This window comes from Pecten maximus, chromosome 12, assembly GCF_902652985.1.
Source record: "Pecten maximus chromosome 12, xPecMax1.1, whole genome shotgun sequence".
NCBI classification, from domain to species: Eukaryota; Metazoa; Mollusca; class Bivalvia; order Pectinida; family Pectinidae; genus Pecten; species Pecten maximus.
This window is the reverse complement of record NC_047026.1, coordinates 36,836,053-36,862,831: the sequence shown is the minus strand read 5'-3', so window position 1 is coordinate 36,862,831 and position 26,779 is coordinate 36,836,053. Positions and strand designations below refer to the sequence as shown.

Below are 26,779 nucleotides of genomic sequence, written 5' to 3'. Positions count from 1 at the left end.
TGAAAGCATTAGCAAACATATGTATGAGTAGCCTCTATGCTTCTGTATAAAGGTAAAAGGTTATTTCACAATAAAATCGGTCTTTGGTCTGCTGATGTGTTGAATAAAACGTTATGAAACCTAAGATGTAATCGGGATTAGCCATGACTCTACGGACTGCACAGGGGAGTACGGGACTACACAGGGGATTACGGGACTACACAGGGGATTACGGGACTACACGGGAAATTACGGGACTACAGAGGGAATTACGGGACTACACAGAGGATTACGGGACTACACAGGGGATTACGGGACTACACAGGGGATTACGGGACTATACAGAGATTTATAGGATTACTCAGGGAATAACAGGACTACACTGGGGATTACAGGACTACACATGGGATTACGGGACTACACAGAGGATTACGGGACTACACAGGGGATTACGGGTCTACACAGGGAATAACAGGACTACACTTGGGATTACGGGACTACACAGGGGATTACGGGACTTCACAGAGGATTACGGGACTACACAGGGGATTATGGGAATACACAGAGGATTACGGGACTACACAGGGGATTACGGGACTACACGGGGGATTACGGGACTACACAGAGGATTACGGGACTACACAGGGGATTACGGAACTACACAGGGGATTACGGGACTACACAGGGGATTACGGGACTACACAGAGGATTACGGGACTACACAGAGGATTACGGGACTACACAGAGGATTACGGGACTACACAGGGGATTACGGAACTACACAGGGGATTACGGGACTACACGGGGGATTACGGGACTATACAGGGGATTACGGGACTACACAGAGGATCACGACTACACGGGGGATTACGGGACTACACAAAGGGTTCTCGGACTACACGGGGGATTACGGAACTACACAGAGGATCACGGACTACACGGGGATTACGGAACTACACAGAGGATCTCGGACTACACGGGGGATTACGGAACTAAGTAGGGGATCACGGACTACACAGGGGATTACGGGACTACACGGGGGATTACGGACTACACAGAGGATTACGGGACTACACATGGGATTACGGGACTACACGGGGGATTACGGACTATACAGGAGATAACGGGATCACAAAGGGATTTACGGGACTACACAGGGATTTACGGGACTACACAGGGGATTACGGGACTACACAGGGGATTACGGGACTACACAGAGGATTACGGGACTACACAGAGGATCACGGACTACACGGGGGATTACGGAACTACACAGGGGATTACGGGACTACACAGGGGATTACGGGACTACACAGAGGATCACGGACTACACGGGGGATTACGGGACTACACAGGGATTTACGGGACTTCACAGAAATTTACACGGGGGATCACGTATCTGTTCATTTCTAATCAATTTACCTTTCTACAACTTTACTTTCAATTTAACAGAAGCTGAACATGTTAAAACAACACAATCCTTGCTGTATTGTGTTAAGACTTCTAATTTTCTGTTAAAACAACAATATTGTTATTTTTATGAAACATTGACAAATGGCAAGAATTAAAGAAACAAATCTATCAAGCTGATTGGCACAGTACTGAAATATACAATCAAATTAACAAACATGTTAATATAATATGATATATATTTGCTTTGAGATCCAAATTAATCTTACGCGAAGCATTTTTTTTCTTCTTTTGATTATTAAAGAACTCGGTTGGGCTTTAGTGTCTAGGTTCATCATTGAATGACGGCGTGAATAAGTCTTGGAGGATGTGTATAGGCTTGTCGGGTCGTCGATCAACCTCTGGCTGATGTACCGCCCAGTGTCTTAGAGGGCATACATGATGGAACAGAGTAATTGGACATGTTCCATGGTCGAACACATTGAAAAAAAAAAAAATTAATTTGTTACGTGTCGAATCTTTCGTTGTTATTGATTAAATTACAGGCTCTGAAGAGTTTGCCAACAGATCTACAGAGCAGACTTCAGTACTCGGCACACAAAAACAGGGAAATATACGAACCTTTCACATTGTATAAAACAGGAAACGTCAAGCTGTATGGCGAAGAAGTAGATTGAGCTAGCGGACTGATTTACATTGGCTGAAAAAAATCCTGGGCGTGTTAATGTTTTCGGATTCAGAAATGAAATCATAAACGATATTATACATAGTTCAACCATATCACTGAGTTTGATGGGAAGGAAAACTGACGTACACATGTCAGTACTATTATACAATAATTAACAAGGTGCTTAATCTATATAATAAAAAATGTACCAATATAGTCATTAGTGCAACATTCTTCATTTCTGTTACTTTTTTATGCGTGCGGGCCGGACACAGGTAGCCCAGTGTTTTGACTGGACACATGTCGCCAAGTGTGTGGACTAAACAAAAGAAATCCATCATGTAGACTGAACACACGGAGCCCATTTTGACCCTGTGGACTGGACACAGTAAGCCCGCTTTCATCGAGTGGACTGGGCACAGTAAGCCCTCTTCCACCATATGGACTGGGCACAGGAGGCCCGCTTCCATCGAGTGGACTGGGCACAGGAAGCCGGCTTCCACCCTGTGGACTGGGCACAGGAAGCCGGCTTCCATCGAGTAGACTGGGCACAGGAGACCCGCTTTCATCGAGTGGAATGGGCACAGGAAGCCCGCTTCCACAGTGTGGAATGGACACAGGAAGTCGGCTTCCACAGTGTGGACTGGACACAGGACGTCGGCTTCCACAGTGTGGAATGGACACAGGAAGTCGGCTTCCACAGTGTGGACTGGACACAGGAAGTCGGCTTCCACAGTGTGGACTGGACACAGGAAGTCGGCTTCCACAGTGTGGACTGGACACAGGAAGACCACTTCCACCCCGTGCACTTGGCACAGGACGTCCATTTTGACCATATGCCTTCGCTGTGTTGTTATCTACACATCTACAATAAGCACTAGATGCTAATTAAAGTACATGCATTGTATCTGAAATATTACAGGACGAATTTCCTAAAAACAAACCGAAGCACCCACCATTTCGGTTTTGTTTTGGTATTATGATTAGACGTGGAAGACAACTGTATAAAATGAAGAATCAGACAACCATCCGCCGAACGAAATGTATTATCTGTGACGTTTTCGATTATATTTAATATCATCTGTACAACATATTGATGGAGACGTAACTCTGTTATATACACGGATTGGCAAAGCAATGAATAAAAACGTAATGATCTGTATTAAATATCAGTCTTGAGAGAGAGGGAAAGATGACAACGGTTTCAGTGTCCTAACCATTCAAGCATTCTCAGCTTGATGACCTGGCCACGCATAAACGGATATTTTATTATTGTAGAAAATGGGTTCCGTAGAAAATTAGAAAGTACAAGTGTTTTGGATAAAGTGTTCCCAGTCAGGAAAACCCGACATTAAGTCTATCAAATGCCACATAACAGTAAAAAAAATAGCCAAATATGCAGGACCAGTGTAATATTATTTGTAAAAACTGTTGATATTTCTCTTTGTACTAAGTCAAATTATACACTTAAATCAATTTAAAAGGGCGAATGAAGCTCAAATTTTACAACGGTACTTCTTATAGCATATTTTAGCACTAAGTCAGTCCTTTATGGTTATGTCTGAACTCCTTCTGGAAGACCGTAAAGAATATTGAACGACATGTACAGTACCTGTCAAAACGGAATTGATGTAAATGAGAATATCTACGTTACTAGCAGTAAGTTACTTTGTTATTAAAGGCGGCACGCGCAGACATGATGATTTGAAGTGAGATGATACCGTAACGCTCTGTAACGTTACATACGTCTCGGACGATGTATCGATTTGAATCAGGATTGCATTCCTTATGTAAGGGATTGTACATCAAGACGCAAGTAATCAACGGACGATGAACGTACCTCCATTTTATAAAAAATCCCGCATATAGTTGTCAGGATGTGGGTGTGATGGTACATATTCTAAATCGCTACCTCAATAGTTTCTGAATATATACAATTATGCCTTATAATTTTTGCATGGCCCTCATAATAGCTGCCACATAAATCAGTTGGACTAGGGCACTTTCAAAATCAAATTACAACATCATTTTTCATAATGGAATTATTTCGTATTTTGCATTATGTATATAAGTATTTTACGTTAAATGATACTGGCAGGCTTCTATGCATTAACAACACATGCTTTATGTTACTGTTATCGGAAGTTTCTAACCATCAAGTTATGGCTCATATTTCAGTTAATTTGTAATGAAATTGTACATTAATCTATAGGACTATGAAATGAGAAATTTAATTAATCTGAGATAAATTGATAAAAATAATATCTTGCAATAAAATACATCATGGTGATATGTAAGATAATGAACTTAATTGACTGTTGTATAATAGACTGACTTGTTTTAATACTAGATTGGGAATGTTCCTGCCACTCAGTTGATGTTGCCTGCTCTTAAATTACAGAAACTACTATTAGCTCTGTAGAACGGGCGATTAAATGGGGATCGGCAATGCAAAAGGGCAGACCTACAATCTAGTACTGTAGTCATACCCCGTAAGGTCGTTTTCACCAAGAACGTCTATTTGATAATTAAATGGTCGTTATGCGGAAATTCCTATTTATGAAGTTTACTGATCTCATAGCAAAGTGATGCAAAGAAAACACATGAATACTTAAGATAAGTAATGTAAATGCCATTAGTAGATGGACAGTTATAATTATCTTTGCTTGCCATATCGATATATCTACATCTCTCCTTAAATGCCTTTCCAATCAACATCAGTTTTGAGAACGTCACCTCATCAAGCAGTATATTTATTTACGAAATCAAGGAGTTGAACAAAATAGTGCCATATATGCCCCAGGGTAGTATATCATGACAACCATGAGGAGCTTCTGTCATCAGCTGTACATCTTTGATTAAATACCAGAAACACGGAGGTCGCAGATGGTCTCCTTGTTATGTGCTCTAAAATATCAGCAAGGAAACGTATAATTTACGATTTGCTTCTACGTAGCCGGGCTATTCTGTCGCATTCGAGAAGACTGATTGACCTCGCTTGCGCCTACCTTATCAGATTTGTAGTGAAGATGTTTGGTTTCTATTTGGTATGTTCAATGATGACGATTTTTGCCAGTAAAATAAGATAATATGAATCTACCATTGTCGCAGATGATATACTTTCGTATTTAAAAAAAAAAGAACTTTTCATTTTTCTTTTTGTTTCATTTCAATCATGTTTGATGTTCACTTGTAAATGAAAATGAAATAGGCACATCTACATTTGTACAATTTGTGTACAATTTGAATTAATGTAAATTAGGAATTGTTTTGATGTGGAACTGATTAGCAGAGTACTAAGTAGGATTTATTACCAGGAAATACATGATGTTCCTCACTGTAGATGTAAACCGCAGATAACTAAACAATGGCAGAATTACTTTATATTCATATAGACATATCTTATCATTTAAATCAATTTGCTAAAAACGGATTACTGGCGCAATGAATGACAAACGACATGCCGTTAGATTTCGACTGATGATGTAGGCTGTTTAACAGTGTAAGTTACCTAAGAGATACTGTTCTGGGCTGTAAACACTGCCGTCTGTCGATCTCACAGATAGGGGCAGTTCACGAATTGTCCTACACACTTGTTATCGCTGTATCTGGAGCGTCTCCTGAGTCCAGACAGGTTGATAGGCCGGAGCTGTAATTCCAGTTCATCATAGCCAATGGACATACGGGAGATAGATATGTAGTAAAATACTTGTTATATGTGATATAAGCCGGGAAGAGAAATACCCGTACAATATCTGTGGTAAGCCTGACCACTAAGAAAAGTTGCTCATAAACCATTAGGTTAGACGATGGAGACATTCCAATCTTTATCAAGTTAACTAGACACGATAGTGTATCGGAGTTTATGTTTGAGATGAAAAAGTCAGGTTTCATCTGGAAAACTCTGGTTGCTTTTCTTTCTTTTATATTGTCATCAGACTTGTGTGTGCTATATATAAGTCGTTATTACAAACGTTCAAACAACGTCGACGTTGCCGAATTCAACGCAAAAGGTCGCTGTACAGATAATACCACAATCAATCCTAGTTATAACTAGTATAAATCGTTTAATGCAATTACCAAGGATAAAATGGCACAAATTATATATGAAATGAAACAATTTCAAATAAATACGACGTATTTACTTAAACATGAAGGACGACGAATTACCAGCTGATAATGAATGGATTCTATTGGCCATTCTCTAGGACAGGTAACCATTTCTGTGGTTTTGCAAAATAATTATTGTTCAATAGTTAATGTTTCTTTCGTACATTTCTTGAGAGCGTTTGTACTGCTTGTGGACTTTTCTGCTGCTGGTGCCGTAACCTATATATCGCACTCGCACTGATGGCTAATGAACCTCCAAATCTTTATTTTATCTTTAGACTTATATTGTATTCGCAAAAGGTATCAACACTGTATGCTCTTTAGCATCACTGACGGGTCCTAGAAGGACAAAGGCAGCTGTGCAATACAGTTAACTTCATTTTGTCATTTTGGTTCTGCTGTGTATACCTATCATTGTGTAGGGAGCGGTGCTTTTGTTATCATGTTTGTCATTTATATAATCTCCTATAGTTTTTCAAATTCATTTAAGTTAGACTGATGTTTTGCCAAGTACAGGAGATCATCAATTTTATGATGATCCTTTAAAGCTAACAATTAACCAACGTCTTCGTATTTTTTCTAGAGTGTGGATTAGGGTCAGACAAGAATTGTATCAATTAAACAACCTAATTACCAGACCAATATCCCAACTTATGCCCCGACAATTCATCCTAACATGCCCCATTCATGTGTTTTAGAAACGTTGATAAAACGTAAGTATTTGTTTGAAATCAAAAACGTGACCAAGCTTAGTCAGACTGATCTCTATATCATGACATGGATGTGGATATATTTAATGTGTATTGTAATTTAAAGGAACAAAAAATCAGTATAATCCATATTTATAAATAACACTGTTATATTATTTCTTTACACCGACAGCAATAGACATTATTGATAAAACACATGTCCATTTGAACTACAAACGACTTAATCGAACCATGTAACGTTTAATGAAATTAATGTCTCTACTGAGAAATTTATCAAAATTGGTTATTGATGATGACAGAGTGTGAATCGTATCGCCGAACGGTATCACATCGTCAGCAGCACTGAATCCTCGCCTTTTTGGTGTAATAATCAACACCGTTGTAATAATGTGAAGCTATATCAGATAACTATATCTGTATTTCCGTTTCACTATATAAACCGTTCGGTTTCGAGTTATACATTTTTTTTATTCTCGTCAAATTACCATATACATAAAGTACAGTCAACAGTTATTCACGTTGTGGTTTTACAGCACTTTTAGACAATAATAGTGCAAACGATTTGAATTCATTCCTGATGAATTCTTTTTTACGCGAGTTGTTTTCTACGGTCATTATTTCAAAGTCTATGTTCCAGAGGAAAGCGCGAGAAATGTTTTCGTCGCCGCTGAAAAGGGATTCCAGGCTATGGGCTCTTCCATTAAATTCAACATGTCAGAGGTACTTGGCTATTTACTTTAACTAATTTTAGATCGAAATTGTATTTTTTTCGTAAAAGTTGGCAATGTAGTGTGTAGACATAAACATTAAACGGAATTCCGATTCAGATTATAGGCCATATGAACACACATTACATATAACAGGAACATAAACATGAACCGCTGGCTTTGTTCCTGTTATTTTCATGTAATGCAGTTGGCATTCAAAGCTTGAATATGTCTTTGTATAAGGGGTGCTTTTCTGTTTTGTTATTGAATTTTTGCGTTTGAGACAATTTTTACTCATAAGTTTGATAGTCATTGGTCAACAATCCTTCTATTGGTAAGGTTCAAAGTCTACCTTCTGACTAACCTGAATTTCATTTAATTTTTTAGTACCAAACAGGAAAGCTGTAGGAATCATTCCACAATGCGTTTAATTATCAGAAATGGACTGCTAACTTTGGCGATCCCCGAGGTCAGCCCCTAGGATAGTGAAACGACGGTTCAAATCCTAGTTCACAACAACATAACACAGCTGATTGATTTCGATGTAGTCTCATTCCTTCGTAGGCGTTAATCACAACTGTGTTCCTGTGCAAATGTTTGAATATGATATCAAAATATTTGGATCATCATAACTGCAGTGTTGATGATGAAATCATACGTACAGAATTCAGATATTATTTTATTTGTAGTAGCATATACATTCCGTTTTGAACATAGTTCACTTAGTTACTTAGTTAAACTATTATATGTTTCCACCTGTATAAAACTAATACAATTGTTTATGACTGTATTGTTAATTTTAGTTGATACCCCGCAGCTTTTCTCGTCACACTTTTTCATGTTGGTATTCACTTGCCAAATCAAATTCATGATTTTTCTTTTTGAAATGCCATTTACATTATCAAAATAATATATATAGACGTGTTTATTAAGCAGTCATGTATCTTTAATTATCTTTGAATTATCATTGAATATTGCCACAACGGTGGTATTACCAATCACAGTCTTATTAACAATCGCTACGTCTTATTTTTGCTTCAATGATATTTGAACGGGACATTTGACTGACATCATATTGGCTGTTAGCCGAAGCTATGAATGTAAAATGTTCGACATTGTGTTAATCTTGTATTCGGCAATGTAAAGTCTGTCAGGAATTATTAGTAATGCAAATATAGAAATCCTTACCGACGTTCGTTACAAAATACTCATCTTTGTATTACCATACTTATGAGTTGGGCTGACACCTAACCTCTGGAGGCTGTGCCATCTGACCTTCGTCTGGTGATCTGAGGTCGACACCATGTATAACATTACATGCTGAATATGGACAGATGGAGGGATTGACAGACTTACAATATGTTCAATAACAAGGTTTTTTGTCTAGATGTCACGGAACAATTGTTTTGTAAGGCTTCTACTAGACGTAAAACATGGAAAACATATTGCTTACATACTATACATGCTATATATGCTTGCTTAAAAATCAACTATCACTTCATAGTGGCTTTCTCCTTATCTAAACATATTATGAATTGCAAATAACATTGCTTCTTTTATTTTGTGGAAGTGTTTGGCTGGCCAACACTCGACAAGCCTCGTGCTGACTGGCCAAACTCTTACACTCGGGTTGAGATATCCATGTCCACCGAACAGACCCATGATATATTATATTAGTCTCTTACCCTGGGCAGGGTTATCCGCAGTTTTACCGGGGTGATATTTTCTTATCTCAACCTTGGGAAAAGACAAGCTACAAGTGCCCTTTTAACGTTCTCAACAATTGCATTTCGCCACGTAAACAATACCATGACGTCACGGCAACAGTACATAGAGGATATCTAACAGTGTCTTCAGTAATACCAAATATATTTCACGAGTGGGGCTAATATTTTGATATTTTTCACGAGTGCGCAGCACGAGTGAAAAATATCAAAATATTAGCCACACGAGTGAAATATATTTGGTATTACTGAAGACACTGTTAGAAATTCTGTTTATTACATTTTTTTATCAACGAAAAACCTACCCCGTATGCTAACTAGGTCTAATGTAAACAAAAAAAGTAGTTTCCCCTGTCCAGGTGCTGACATATATATCGGGCTTTCTGATTGGTCAATTATTTTGGTATTTTCTAATCATTAATTTGATTGGTCAAATCAGCAAAAGTGATATTTTTCACTGGTGAAAAATATCACTTTTATAGAATGAATAATTTTTGATATTTCACTGGTAAAAATGTAATAAATAGAGGATGTATAACAGTGTCTTCAGTAATACCAAATATATTTTACGACTGGGGCTAATATTTTGATTTTTTTCACGAGTGCGCAGCACTGTTTATTACATTTTTTATCAACGAAAAACCTACCCCGTATGCTAACTAGGCCTACAGCGATACTTTGTAAACAACAAATTGAGAATCTTCCCCGCGGGTTGAAATTACCCTGTCTCACCCCCAAGGGGGTGAAATATTCTATTAATCTCACTCTGGATTGAGACAAGATACATGTGCCCTCTGCAAGTTCTCAACAATTCCATTTCGTTGCGTCAACAATTCTATTACGTCACCGCGACCATACCATGACGTCACAACGACAATTCAATCACGTTACATCAACACTCCATTGCATTGATGCTAAACGCCTATGAGATACTAAGAGTGTAAACAGAGTAAGAGAAAAATGTGCATTAACCCCCACGGAAGTGGTCTTGAAACTCTCGGGTAATATACTTAATCTTCAAAACACTCGTGTTTTAGCAACTTAAGAATATTCCACCTCTGGTCGAGACTCCCTTGTCTCCTTCCTAAAGGAGTGAAAGAGTTCTGTTAGTACCTTTTAGTAATTTTGTATTATTGTCCTTTCGTAATTGTCATTGTTTAGGACATCAGTTGTTATTATATCGATTGTTACAATATACCACATTGAATATCATCATCTTTAAACACGTGTTCTTTGTAAAATTAATATGCAACTAAAAAATTTTTCGTAATGTAGTCTCACACGTGATGATTTTATTACTTGTGCATATATTATTGGTTCTTGTTTTATTGTAGGACGAGTAAACCTTCCCTTTTTCTGTGTAAGTCTCAAAGCATCTAAATGACTCTGTGTTTGCCGTCCTAACAATAAATCCCCAAAATCACAATTTTATCTACATTCCTTTTACTGTCAATACAATTGTGAGTATATAGGCGTTTTACTGTATACCACATGATTGAATCACATGACTTTCTTGTACCGTCACATGACTTTCATAAACAAAATGGCTACCAACATGGAAATATCGCCGACCTGTTAGCGTCATTCGCGAATTTGAAGTAATTTTGAGACCAGAATTCGCGAAATTATGTATTCGCGAATAAGTCAAACTAGGTGAGTTCGCGAAATTAAGTACTCGCGAATTATAAGTGATTTACAGTATACAGACATTGTACTGTACTGTAATCGTATACATTTACGCGACGGGGGAATTTACGCTAATTGCACGTCATTTTAATCGCGAAAATTCTCCCCATGCGCGTTTTGATATCAATTTGCATAATCTCGAACTACAAACGAAGGTCGATTGATCGCGAAAACTACCCAAACGCGTATAGTTTACATATCGAAATCGCGAAATCAACCCCCCGCGAAAATAACCACGTTTACAGTATATAATAATAAGGACGTTTTACTGTATATAATTATACAGACGTTGTACTGGATATAATTTTATGCATGCTCTACATAAAACTAAAACCAATGATTGAATTGAAAAGGCCATCTTATACAAGATTATAATTTATTATAGAAACATGAAAATTATTACCATCAGAAATATTTTGAAAAACTCATCATAAGATGGCTAATTCCGCATCAGTATTAGAACAAAATACAAATTGTATGACAATTTACATCCTTAGGTGGGTATTCGACAGAATTACGCCAAAATACAAATCGTAAGACAATCATCTTAGGTGGGTATTCGACAGAATTACACCGACATAGAACAAAATACAAACTGAATGACAATGTACATCATTAGTGGATATTTAGCAGAATTACACAAAACCGTATTACTTGTAAAAAGAGTGGAATGAGGGTGGGCTTCGAAATAGCTTAATTTTTTAGATTTAGTGCTGTATGCGTAAAAACAAAATGGCGATAATGGAAAAAAAAATTCAAGTGAAGAAAAGTAAACAGCCAATCACCGACCAGCAAGTGCTGTATGCTCTGGGGCCATAGTTACACAGACGTTTACTGTATATATACAATTATACAGACGTTTTACTGTATATAATTTCACAGACGTTTACTGTATATATACAATTATACAGACGTTTTACTGTATATAATTTTACGGACGTGTGACTGTATGCAATTATACAGACATATTAGTATATATATAATTATACAGACGTTTTACTGTATCTTATTATACAGACTTGTGACTGTATGTAATTATACAGACATATTAGTATATATATAATTATACAGACGTTTTACTGTATCTAATTATACGGACGTGTTACTGTATATAATTATACAGACATTTTAGTATATATATATAATTATACAGACATTTTAGTATATATATAATTATACAGACGTTTTACTGAATATGATTCAGAGTTTATATACTAAAATATAGTAAAGTTATTGCATTTTACCACTGACGATGTATACATGGCTGTGTTGTTCGGTTTTATAGCTAATTGAGGATTATAATCAAATGTCTATTTCAACTTTGCAACTGGAACAATAATCAGTCTAACGGTAGAAAACACAGCTCAATATAAAAGTATTTAACATCTTCACAGTGATATCACGTTTAGCAACATTGTGTTAGCCTAGAACTGACAGACACGGCGAACATTAACGTAAACAGTTTGGTTTTCATTCGAACTCCATTTTTGTACCTGGTATTAAAGTATCCAACGGATGTATAATTCCCGGTTTGTTTGTTTTAATCTGACAGAGAACGGCACATCAGTAGCACCACTGCATCTCCACACAGCCAATCCAATGTTAATCTGATCAATACACCACGGAACAATCATTACAGGTTGTACAGACATGATGCAACTTGAAATAGATATGTTTTACAATTTCATTCCATTGTGACACAAGCTGCACTACAAATAAGAAAAGGCGCTGCAATAGCAATAAAATGTTGTCGCAAACGCCTGTTGATAATCCGATCAAACATCACCGGAGATTGAACATAATATCACGTGATACATCACTATTCCACAGTAACTGCTGCAGTAGAAACACTATACGCATAGAGTATGTATGATTTACTGGCAAATGTAATTCCTTAATGGAACAGCTAGCTTTAAAGGATATTAAATACTGTATTTAGGGACGCTGCTTTAAATTAGAAAGCAGACTCGATAATGGAATGTCTGTATGACAGAGAAATGATCATTATATAAGAAATAGTCTACGTCCTAAATCAGAGCCAGACGTTCTGTTTCTAATGTATTAGTAAGATAGCTATATATGGTATATAATTCATCTGTCGGTTGTTTTAAAACCACATGCGTTGGTATATGCTATTCAACCTACAATAATTGCTTTACGGATGTGTGAGAAGGCTTTACATATTCGTGTTGTATTTCGTAAATGTATATATATTACTACACTCGTATTGAAAGGTGCTATGCTATGTCTTTTTACAATCCGTTGGGATTTCTGGATGTAACATCTGTTGATACACATCGAGTCCCCGAGAATTGACTTTACTCTACATACAACGCCTACATGTAGATAAATTATGGCACCGGTTCTGGATAATCACTTCTTTTGTTAGAAAATGATTAAACAGAGAATACCGACATGCAAACGAAAGAGTAATTCTAACCCAATATAGATAAAATGAGGGCCAAAATCGCATCTGTCAGCTATTTCGATAAAAGGATTTTTTTCTGTTTGTATCTGTATGTATGCCGGTGTTAACGCACCGAAATCATGGGTGAAGGCTTTCTGTGCGCTAAGATGTTAACGTATCGCATGTTTAAGTTAAATATTCTGTGCCCAAAGCTTAGTAGTTATACATTGCAGCATGGTCGCGTTGCTTGTGACAATAATGGAACTATTTTACTTATCGTGCAATACTATTATTTTACTTCGGAAATTTTCATGTTGATATGATTGCTAAATATAATGTATGTGAAGGGTCGAGTGATGTATATATCAATGGAACTTGCTGTTTACAGCATCATAAAAACAATATATTCGTTTTCAAAAGAAATGTCACTAAGCAAACAAACATTAATAAAGAAAAATAGAATTAATTTATCCATGTAATCTAACAGGAATATAGATACCGTGCTGAGCGATAGCGTGTGTCATGTCTATAGGGGTGAGTTAACGGTTTACTAATAGCTCGATAACGGGGGTATACCGCCGTTAATATCGCATGCTCTTGTCAGGTGAGGTGAACAGTATCATAACCCTATAAGCAGTGACGGCCTGGACATGTTTTCCCTGTCCAGTATCACGCAACTGTTGCACAAACAATCTTTTGTTATTACTATTTTACTATTTTACATAAGCGGATGATAATCTCACACCAAAGCATGATGGAACAGTCATAAACTAAGACATGATATACAAGCAGTGATTTCTTTTTCTAAAGCGTCCCTTTTTTCGTCATGAAAACCTTGCGTTTATAGGTCCAAAATTCGGAAAAGTAAGAATTTTCGTTTCAATTGGTCATTTTTGTTATGTTTCAGAAGATAAAGTTCGTTTAATTAAGCAGTTCCCCTTAATGTCAACTATGTAAACCAAAATATTAGAACTCTTATGAATAATTATTCAACTTATTTTCATGTTTTTTTCTGAAAATGGCATTGGTCGCTGACGACGCTGTACTACTTTGGAACAACTTGCGAATTTACTTTTTAAGGGTTTCTCGGAATTTCAAATGGTGTGTTAAGTCTTAACCTGTGTTTCTATTCAGATACCTGTCAAACTGGGTGGGATGGCCGGGAGGCATTATGAGTGTATTAGATATCACCGATATTTATATTTCGCGAGTAGGGCTTGAAGCACCATGTGTGTTTTGAGGTGTCATAGATATTTATGTGGCGGGAAAGGCTTGATACACCATATGCAGTTCAGAGATCACTGAGAGATCCATGGAGCGGGAAAGGGGTGAGGCACCAAGTGTGTTTATGAGATCACAGTTGCATATGAGTTATTTCTGCTGTGTAAATGACGAGACGATGCTGTGTACTACGGATGACCGGGCAATCTCTGAGATTGACCACTGATATATCGACCGACTCTCGCTGTCCAGTCATCAAGCTTTATCTCTCACCATATCGATCTCATTCTATCAGTGTTCGCCCCACCTATTAAAATCTGACTTGCTTAATACATGCGAAAAACAGCCACTAGCAACGTCCCACAACATAACAGTTCCACTTAAGCAAACCCACCAGGAATAATCCGTGTACATTCTGAATAATGTTTGCTCCATATAATAATAGCATAGCTGTAAAGCCTGTGTTGTTACTTAGAATGTTACGAATATAATTTAGTAACTTCGCCGTCAACGTGACAATGCTTGATATCGGTGTTTCCGGATGATATCCAGCGAATCAGTACTTGTTGAGTTTGCTTGATCACCGTTTACTTCCTCTAACCAGCCTAGACTATTTTAACATGCTGATTTCTCTGATAACGTATGCTGCTGTCGTTAAAGCTAGCGAAGGCGACTGTACAGCAGGTAGGTTAAGAGTAGTATCACACGATTGGCTGTAAACATACGTGTTATTTATTAGTCCTGTAAGAGGGAACCATTGTCGTGATCAAATTGATTCCCCCATAGAGATAATAATGTATAACGAAGCATTATAACCGCGTTGGGACGATGCTGGATTTGTCGTATGTAAACATGTGCTTTGCTGCCAGAGACTGTTGATTTATTGAATGTATGTAATTTGTGTTGAAACATGGCTTTCCACTGGAACATTAATGACTTTTTACGACGCTCCGTGGTAGGTTAGTGTCCCAATTATTGATGAATCGTAATCGGAGAGCACGAACGGGATAATTATACTTTATTTCTCTCTCAGGTATATATTGTTGTGCTATGATTAATTGTTGGTTCCTTTTAGTATGTTATTCAAACAATACATATTTACATAGTCAAGTGTATAATGTCTTTTTCATCAAATGGTTAATAATCAATACATTAATTGTGATTTATTTGTCGATAATGGATAGTTGGAATGGTGTTGACATAATTGCCCAATATGATCGTAAAGTTACTCGGGCTTACCAGGTGTTAACTACAAGCATCATGTCGAATAAATGAACGTTTCGCGTCAAGCTCATGTGTTGGTCCCTTTTACTCAGTGCTTACTTGCAGCAAATCTTACTGTAGTAACACGGTAGCTTATGGGTATTATTCAATTCCATATAAACATTGTCTAAACACCTATAAGTTAAAGCGATATTTTAACAAATCTTTGGTTTGTACGTGTATATTGGTATTCGTCGTTTTTTCATGGAACTTGGGATATTAATATATACAAATCACTCTCCCTATATATATTTATATTTGTGAACATGGTGGTTATATGCGCGTTCCTATTTTACAGGAGGATACCACGTTGGACATGGAACATTTACACGAGCCGATTTACATATGCCAGTCCGACAAGTATAAAGGTAGGAAACTTTATAAACTATATACAATGTATAGGTCTTACAAGCTGATAGTTCAAATTTAAAATATATGTACTACAATGTCCACAAAGTCAAACGAACCGATTGGTACATTTTGTACTTATATAGTATATGTTAATACCTAGGTTTTCTTATTAGTCTGATGAGTGTTTACCATGCTATTTGTATGTGATACATAAGTACGCGTGTTTTGTCAATGTTAGTTGTGACATATGTTGGTCACACCATGGGTTGACTCAATAATTTCTGGTATTTGCATTCTTATTCGTATGTGTATGCATTTATTTATATGAGCTCACTGGAGTTTCGGTGTATTTTGTCCTGTGTGCTGCCTTGGTGGAATAATTTGTCCTGTTGGGTTGTCCTTAAGATTGGACATGAACATGTTTTGCTCGCTGATTCAGTAGTATACGTATCATGTGCGGACTGGTTGCACTTACGATTGTGTTTTATCCTTCAGAATAAAGGAAATATAAATAAAATGTTTTTTACTTATTCAAATTAATATATAAAAGTATTAATAAAAGAAATATCTCCTTTCGAGGAAGGTTGTAACATTTCGATTGGACTGTCATTTGTCGTTTGATTTTAAGCCGGTTAGCTTATATGAATAATTGTCCTTGGTCCCATGAATGTCTGCAGACACAGATATTGCCACGAGGCTAACAACACTTTGATGATGTCCTGTTATCGTTGCAGTTTGCTTCGTCCTAGAAAAGCAATGAATCGGTTAACAAAGATGGCGATACGGCTGTCTGAGTGTTTGCCGGGACCCTGGGGGAGTGACCATAAGGAAAACTTAGGATGCATTCCTTACAGTATGGTTTGCTTAAAAGATTTTCAAGGCACTTTTCCAGATATGTTTGCAATCAACAATATTCTGTCCACATTTTTACCGCTAGGAGTCTATGAATTTAACTACGTTATAGAAAATTATCTTTGCAAAGCCTTACATTAGCTTGATATTCAATTAGATAAGATTCAGTCATGAGACAAGACCAGAGATTGACATTTCGGGAAATGTGTGTTATTGATTTAGCAATAATCTATGAGCACACATTCCATCCCCAGGAGTCCGATGAAGTCATACGATTTGAATCTTGACTACTGCGATCACACATGATTTACGTGTCTATGTTCGGGGAACAATCGTACTCTAATTATAGTGATGTATTGACACTATGATCCTCCCTGTTTATGATACTGATCTCCTTACTGAGCTAGCGAAACAGACGCCAGCTCCCAGAAGGACATGGGACATTAATTAACTTGTTTAAATGGATAACCATTTAATACATTGTACATCATATGAATCAGTCAGTGCTAGGGAATGCTTCTACGGTACCAATGTGAATGGCTACTTTGATTTATTTCGTTTATTCCAATCATATGAAAAAAGTAGTATTCTGTAGTGTTGAATGTGTCAAGATAAACTAAAAATAACATCAGTTTAGTTTAATAATGATTGCCACCACCATAACCGTCCTCTGAAGTTGTATCGCGGGTATCGTCAATAAAGCAGACGGAGACGCGTTCTTTCCAGGAGCACCTGGTTTTATTTGCCTCCTAACTTTTCATAATGTGTATTCTTATATTCTTTAAATATAGTAAAAGTATAAACGAAGATGATATGATTAATTGCATCAGCTAATTGTAGTGTTCTGTATGAGGTATATACAGTATTGGTAAGACGATAATATGATTTTTGTATTCGATATACGTGTCATATGTTTGCAGATAATATTATAAACTATATCGGCTAATTGTAATATTATGTAGCGATGTTTTAGGTCGGAAGATAACATCAAATTTTAGGTTATTTCAGTATTCTGTAAGTGATATATATATAATGATAATATTGTATATTTAGCATTGAATTACAATATTTTGTATAAGTAAGCATTATAAGAATTAACATAACATGAGAAACTCCATCATGTAAGAGTAAAGATGTGATGCACTACTTGAGATGTAATAGACTACCAACACGTGTAGTTAGATATCGTCAAATATTGGAAATAAAACGTCAACAATGATAGCATCACACCAAAAGCGGTGGGGTATCAATATTTGGCAAGGAACATCACCACTCTGACAGTGAGGTATCAATAGTTGGCAAGGATCATCAACACTCTGACAGTGATGTTATCAACAGTTGACAAGGAATCATCAACACTCTGACAGTGAGGTATCAACAGTTGGCATGAAATATCAACACTCTGACAGTGAGGTATCAACAGTTGACAAGGAACATCAACACTCTGACAGTGAGCTTTCAACAGTTGACAAGGAAAATCAACACTCTGACAGTGAGGTATCAATAGTTGGCATGAAATATCAACACTCTGACAGTGAAATTTCAACAGTTGAGAAGGAACATCAACACTCTGATGTGAGGTATCAACAGTTGACAAGGAACATCAACACTCTGACAGTGAGGTTTCAACAGTTGACAAGGAACATCAACACTTTGACAGTGAGGTTTCAACAGTTGACAAGGAAAATCAACACTCTGACAGTGGGGTTTCAACAGTTGACAAGGAAAATCAACACTCTGACAGTGAGGTATCAATAGTTGGCAAGGATCATCAACACTCTGACAGTGAGGTATCAATAGTTGACAAGGAACATCAACACTCTGACAGTGAGGTTTCAACAGTTGACAAGGAAAATCAACACTCTGACAGTGAGGTTTCAACAGTTGACAAGGAAAATCAACACTCTGACAGTGAGGTATCAGCAATTGACAAGGAACATCAACACTCTGACAGTGAGGTATCAATAGTTGGCATGAAATATCAACACTCTGACAGTGAGGTTTCAACAGTTGACAAGGAACATCAACACTCTGACAGTGAGGTATCAATAGTTGGCATGAAATATCAATAGTCTGACAGTGAGGTATCAACAGTTGAGAAGGAACATCAACACTCTGATGTGAGGTATAAACAGTTGACAAGGAAAATCAACACTCTGACAGTGAGGTATCAGCAATTGACAAGGAACATCAACACTCTGACAGTGAGGTATCAACAGTTGACAAGGAACATCAACACTCTGACAGTGAGGTATCAACAGTTGATAAGGAAAATCAACACTCTGACAGTGAGGTATCAGCAATTGACAAGGAACATCAACACTCTGACAGTGAGGTATCAACAGTTGACAAGGAACATCACGTTGACAAGGAACATCAACACTCTGACAGTGAGGTGTCAGCCCTGACGTTGAAACATTCAACGGTACCGTGTTAAAGTTCACCTAACATCCAACCGCTGAAACGTTGAGTGATCTTATCCTGGCCTGGTATTCCACAACATACCAATTCTAACTGACGTTAAATAACGTCTAAAATCATGAGTGATGTCATAACGGAATATATTAAAATAGTTGTGTCACATGGTGGTGGAAAGGTTTGTAAAGTTAATATTGCTTATGTTTTCTCACATTGTCTTTCCGCTGTGCTGATGTCATTTTTATATGCAAATAAAATCGCTGGGGAATGTACATTATTAATGTATCTTCTTAAATATTGTATGACAACACAATCAATGTCCTAATGAATAAGCGTTCTATAAAAGTAGGTCAAAAACAAGAGATGACAACTAGACAAAAACAGATATAGAAGGCTATGACTACGCTCCGCGAAAACAACGAACCAAGTTACAAATGAGTGCTGATCTCGGGGGATTCACTGTTCAGTGCACACGAACTTCAGTGATATGTTTTCTCGGCGGTTTGTGTTCATTATAGTGCAGACAAACGACGAATGAGCTAAACAAGCCCATGTGCAAGTATTTATAAATTGAAATTGATTTATTGCTCTTTGTCAGTTTGGGTGGTCAGTGATTTTCTATGAAACACGAGATTGGCGATTGATACACAACAGTGAAGAATAAAACTGAATTATAAGCTCTCGTTGATATCATAGTTTGGGACAATTGGATGACATATATCAACATGATATTGGGAATTATATTAATAATTCAAGTTCTTTATCAAAATGCATTCAATATCAAATTTGTTTTGCCTCAAATAGAACGATGATGAATGAATATTTGCTCTTCAGTAGAATACAATAAAGTGTTAATGTTGCACAATGAATCATTTTGACAGAAAATGCCAATTTTATAATTCCACGCGATGCAGCTCGTAACTTGAGTAGTTCTTGCTGTTAGAGTTATCTCTGTCTGATAGCGACGTGTTGTTTTAAAGGGCAGACGGAGTATATGACTGCATCACTTACATCAGATAAAGGGGCTTGTGATTCAGGATGTAGACGTCATTATATAACAATAACAAATGATTTATTAAAACATAGAACCAATATCATCTCTATTGTAATGAGGATGCGGCCATTTTTAGTACAGGGATAGACTCTCTCGTATAGACAGGACAGGAAAGGAGAGTAGATTAAAGCAATGCTACCATGATATACAAGTATTCATGATAACAAGTAATTGATATTGCAATTTCCGGAAACAACAGTATGACCATTCTATTATGATATATCTTAAAATGGATGTATTCAAGTGGCTTCCTTATGACCTGTTGAATGCTCGATGTATTGTTATTTTTCTTTTCTTTGTTTTATTGTTTTGAGTAACAAAGGTTTCATTTTACTAAATATTAAAAAAGGAAACATCATTCCTTGATGATTCCGACAACAAAGGGAAAAAGAGAGAAAAAGAGAAAATATTGCATTGTTAGATTTCATACCAGCATGTGGAAATATTCTTTTAAATTAGTTTTCAAAACATATTCTTGTGAATGTATTAAAAATTATCTTGCAATTTATGCCATTAATAATCTTTTAACTAGCAATTTCTAGTGTCGCGCGATATAATTTAGCTAACTAATACATTTTTTTGGCTGAATTCTGTAATGAAGCGGCGATATTCCGGCGGATTTCTAGTCATCAGAATTTGTAGCCAGTCTGGATTTATTTACCATACAAATATACGATTTATCCCTATATACGTTCAAGAGGACGGGAATGCAGTCTTACAGAGAAAGTCATTTGGTGTATTAAATGAGAAACCATAGAAATCCAACCGCAAGCTCTGTCAATGAAGTCCAGTCAGGACTGTCATTCTATCATTGAGACGAGATAATTCACTATGCTTAGAATCCTTAATATTTCGTGGCACTTTCACGGAATAGACGAAACCCTTCAAGTCATCCAAATGACGAATTTGATCAGGATTTCTGTCCGCTCCTTTTGATAATCTGCAATTCATTTCTCTTCTGTCTGCGAACTTGTGGCTTCTGTATGTGTATACTATTATCTATCAATGCACGAATAGATACGATATGTAGGTTAAATAAAACTAGAGAATGCACCTGTAATTTTATATTACTGTATTTCGAGTTTTTCATGAAAGATGGTATGACCTATTTTTGTTCGTCGACCACAGTCTGGGTGATACTATTTCATTTCATGGAGTTGATGTTTCTCATTAAGATTATACTTTTTTTATCATACTAAATATTCAAATCAAACTCCTTTTCGTGTGAACAACATATTATCTCGTGATTTAAACATCATATTATCTGGTGATGTGAACAACCTATTTCCTGGTGATGTGAACAACCTATTATCTTGTGATGTGAACAACCTATTCCCTGGTGACGTGGACAACCTATTCCCTGGTGATGTGAACAACTTTTTCTCTGGTGCTGTGAACAACCGAATCCATTGTGATGTAAACAATGTATTACCTGATGCTGTTTACAAAGTATTCGTTGGTGCTATAAACAACCTATCCCCTGATGATGTGGACAACTTAATCCCTGGTGCTGTGGACAACCTTTTCCCTGGTGATGTAAACAACATATTCCCTGGTGATGAAACAATATATTCGCCAGTGATTTAAACAGCCTATTCCCTTGTGATATGGACAACATATTCCCTGATGCTGTGAACAACCTATTGCCTCGTGCTGTAAACAACCTATTCTCTGATGCTGTGAACAACCTATTGTCTCGTGCTGTAAACAACCTATTTTCTGATGCTGTGAACAACCTATTCCCTTGTGATGTGAACACCCTATTCCCTGATGCTGAAAACAACCTATCCTCTGATGCTGTGAACAACCTATTGCCTCGTGCTGTAAACAATTGTTTATAAATTCTAGTGTACGGTTTCTATGACCTTGAAGTGATGTGTGTGTGGCCTTCAATGCAAGTGCCTAATCCAATTTATCTTGCTATTTCATGACAAAAATAAAACATGGCTCATTTTTAAACAAAATTAGTACTATATCACCCCTGCCTTTTCAGCAAACTTGTCAGATGAACATGAAATAACCAATGAATACAGATAAACCCAAACCGACTGATTTCATTACCGATAGCGGAATAAATGGCTGTCATGTTCCCGTGGCCTTACTCTGCTTTTTGATTGTGTATCAAATCACACGCAATTAGTTCCCATTCCTCTGTGATAGACTTCAACTGCAATTCGGCCTAGTGTTACTGTCTTAATTATATCTGACTAGAAAATATTACCAAATGCAGTAGGCACGTGTTCGTTTTGATTACCAAACCAATGTTTGTATCACATGCCTTGCACTCAGGGATGACAAACCCTTGAAACTGGGTTACAATATAAGCAAAGTTTTGTGGATGTGTTCTGCAACAAATACATTGACAAGTCGATCTTTGATTGTGTATAACCCTGACTTATGTAGAAGGTTGAACCATCGATCTATACTCTTTCTTAACTTCTTTATCAGGTTAAACAGGTTTATTGTTTTGTTCTATTTCAGTAATCCCTTGTCATTAGGATAAACACATCAACAGTTCTGAAAGTTTTTTTTGTTTCATTAAATCCTTATCAAAATGCAAAAATTATCAAAACTTAGACAACCATGGAAAAATACCAAAAATAAAGTAGATAAATATTGTAACGGAAAGCAAAAATTGAACGCAAACACGCGGGGGCCTATCGTATATAATATGGATTATAATTAAAATCTCAGTTTTGATGAACATATCTATTTTCAGAACATTTAGTAAGAACGATCATCTAGATTACCAAAGGTCAAGGGCAACACACAAAGTCATTAGCTAGCAACAGAAACAAATGTCTGATTCTATGGCTGAACGTCTTCAGTCATGGCTTGTACAATTAACGCCAAGGGGAGGACGGTCATTTGTGCCACACACAGACACGTGATGCATGTGATATGTCCGGTAGAACTGATTAGCAACGAAGGTCATATCTCAGTCAAGAAATCTTTACATGCAATCTCCGCATCCGAATCAATAGGTGTGAGTAGGTGCAGTTCAATACTCTCTTTTATAGCGTTATATCTTTGATCTGATTAGTGTTTGATTTTCACGTTTCTTTATTTTTGCGAAATTATTGAGAGACGTTTAATTCTTTTGATGTAACATCGCATCAACGATTTTATTCTTTGGTTAATCAAAGCTAATTCATGGAATGATTCAACAGGACAATATAGGCATTTACATAACTCAGTTTGTATAATCATGAAACACGAATTTATATCTGTCAATGTGTTCATGGCGACGGCAAAGTCCTTCGTCAATGGCTTATCATTAATGTCCATGGTCCGTGAATGTCGATAACACTAAAACTTTGGAATAGGCCAATAATCGACTGCCTGTAGAAAATATTCATCGCCGATCAACCTTCGGTAATCTATAGACCATGCTGTAGCAAATGGACTCTTTAGAAAATAGATAGGGTTATATAGAATCTAATTAAATGGAAGGCTTCGTGATTGTGTACCAATGCTAAATAAGGACTAGACCCGCCACAAGCCGATAAATCAAAAGACAGGAACAATACATCAAAGACTGAATGGCCAAATAACTTAAAAGTGAAATCGAGGTCCAATTTCCGTCGTTTCCTATGGCGATGAAATGATAAACTGACATGGCATTACAATTAAGTTTTAGAGTAAGGCTTGTGAAGGAGTTGAATAATTATAGTCTACCTGTACATAAATGTAAATATAATCCATCCAGTAAAATCAATATATGTAATCGTCATTGTCTTCTCCATTAGTTCAAATGTGATTAACCAAATCGATGCTTTGATTTAGAAGAAGGGTGACCTCGCTGAATTTTAGCACAGTTTGACGTCCATTGAATACCACAATAATGTCCATCAAGCCATTAGCACGTGCTCTGTCTGATTTAGATATTGGGATGTGTGACCTGCTTCTTATATAAGAGTTAAAATGACACTCGCAAAGATGAAAAAAACAGAGGATATCGACATGTTAACTGTTTTCTAAAACCGAGGTCAAAATTGTAGCATAATGTACATGTAGATTTGCAAGGAAGAACTACGAAAACAAATAAGAGGAATAAGACAATATGTTCCTATAATGAAACGTTAACGTAGAAATGTACCTGAGGGTTCATTTGCATAAGGGAAAGCATTACGCCAGGTAGAAGTTTACGTCATGTAGAAAGTTACATGAAGGTAAATCTACATAAGGGAAAAATTACGTCAGGTAGAAAGTTACATGAAGGTATATCTACATAAGGGAAACATTACGTCAGGTAGAAGTTTACGTCATGTAGAAAGCAACGTGAGGGGAAAATTTACGTGAGGGTAAATCTACACAAGGGAAACATTACGTCAGGTAGAAAGTTACATGAGGGTAAATCTTCACAAGGGAAACATAACGTCAGGTAGAAAGTTACATGAGGGTAAATCTTCACAAGGGAAACATAACGTCAGGTAGAAAGTTACATGAGGGTAAATCTACACAAGGGAAACATAACGTCAGGTAGAAAGTTACATTAGGAAGAACGTTACGTGAGGGATAAATTTACGTGAGGGTAAATCTTCACAAGGGAAACATTACGTCAGGTAGAAGTTTACATTAGGAAGAACGTTACGTGAGGGATAAATTTACGTGAGGGTAAATCTACACAAGGGAAACATTACGTCAGGTAGAAAGTTACATGAGGGTAAATCTACACAAGAGGAACATTACGTCAGGTAGAAAGTTACATGAGGGTAAATCTTCACAAGGGAAACATAACGTCAGGTAGAAAGTTACATGAGGGTAAATCTACACAAGGGAAACATAACGTCAGGTAGAAAGTTACATTAGGAAGAACGTTACGTGAGGGATAAATTTACGTGAGGGTAAATCTTCACAAGGGAAACATTACGTCAGGTAGAAAGTTACATTAGGAAGAACGTTACGTGAGGGATAAATTTACGTGAGGGTAAATCTACACAAGAGGAACATTACGTCAGGTAGAAGTTTACATTAGGAAGAAAGTTACGTGAGGGATACATTTACGTGAGGGTAAATCTACACAAGAGGAACATTACGTCAGGTAGAAGTTTACACTAGGAAGAACGTTACGTGAGGGATACATTTACGTGAGGGTAAATCTACACAAGGGAAACATTACGTCAGGTAGAAAGTTACATGAGGGTAAATCTACACAAGAGGAACATTACGTCAGGTAGAAGTTTACATTAGGAAGAAAGTTACGTGAGGGATAAATTTACGCGACGGAGAAAATTACGCAAAGCATGCTCATTATTTTGTGATGTATGTAATATTTATGGAACAGGCGAAGAAGAAATATTCGCGAAAATAACCCTCAGGGAAATAACCATGTTGACAGTAAGCGTCTTCTGCTTCATTGATGACGCAATCATCGTAAATACTTTGTGTTATTTTATACACCTCGATCATGTCGCCTCTTTGTCTTCTGTAGCTCAAAGTTGACCATTTGAGTTTCTTTGAACCGGATAAGATAAATCCTGAAATCCAGGTAAAAGTTCGTTGCTCTCCTTTGCATGGCCTCGACCATTTTGATATGTTTCAGTTTGTAGAGATGCCAAACAGTATTTGCATATTGAAGACGAACTCGTACTAACGTTGATATAACAGTGAAAAATTGTGTTCGTTTAGAAAATTAAAAGTTCTGCTAATGACTACAAACATATAGCTTGCTTTCTTAACTCCGGTACTTATTTGATTTTCGAGTGCCATGAATCTGTCTACAGATACTCCTATATCTTTCTCCTTTTCTACTTTTTGTAAGGGTTCATCTTTTGTGTAATATGTTCTTTCACCACAGGTCGGCCTATATGTATTGATTTGTACTTTAAAGGATGAAATTTTAATAGCCATGTATTGCTCCAATTTGAAAGTGTGTTTGTGTCCTCCTGTAAGGTGTTAAAATCAGGTTTTCACGTATACTTTTGAAAACTTTAGAATCATCTGCGAAAAGGTAAGCATCTGACTGTAACATCTCGTGAAGATCGTTTATATAGATCAAAACTAATGTCGGTCCTAGCACTGATCCTTGGGGCATTCCGGATGTTACGTTTGTCCATTGTGAATTTTTTCCCGTTCAGCGATAATCATTTCTGGCTGTGGGAAGTAAAACTGGCTTTCCACTAGAGATTCCGTCACTTATGCCACAAGGTGTCATTTTACTAAGAAGCCTTTTATGTGGAAAAGTTACGAATGTTTTGGGTTTTTTTTTTTTTTTTTT

General features: G+C 36.8%; 1 protein-coding gene across 8 annotated transcripts in view; it reads left to right on the top strand.

The window, feature by feature from the left end:
* LOC117339363 (sex peptide receptor-like) overlaps window positions 1-26,779 on the top strand; it is a 70,595-nt gene that overhangs the window by 21,016 nt on the left and 22,800 nt on the right. Inside the window, exons 1-3 of one of the 8 annotated variants that reach the window (XM_033900907.1) lie at window positions 15,026-15,305; window positions 16,183-16,252; window positions 16,970-17,088. In XM_033900907.1, coding sequence (XP_033756798.1) covers window positions 17,075-17,088 — 14 coding nt within the window. In that variant the 5' untranslated portion in view covers window positions 15,026-15,305; window positions 16,183-16,252; window positions 16,970-17,074. Of the gene's footprint in view, window positions 1-15,025; window positions 15,306-15,325; window positions 15,655-16,182; window positions 16,253-16,969; window positions 17,089-26,779 lie in introns of those variants that run through there. The other 7 variants (XM_033900908.1, XM_033900909.1, XM_033900906.1 and 4 more) reach the window with 7 other exon arrangements.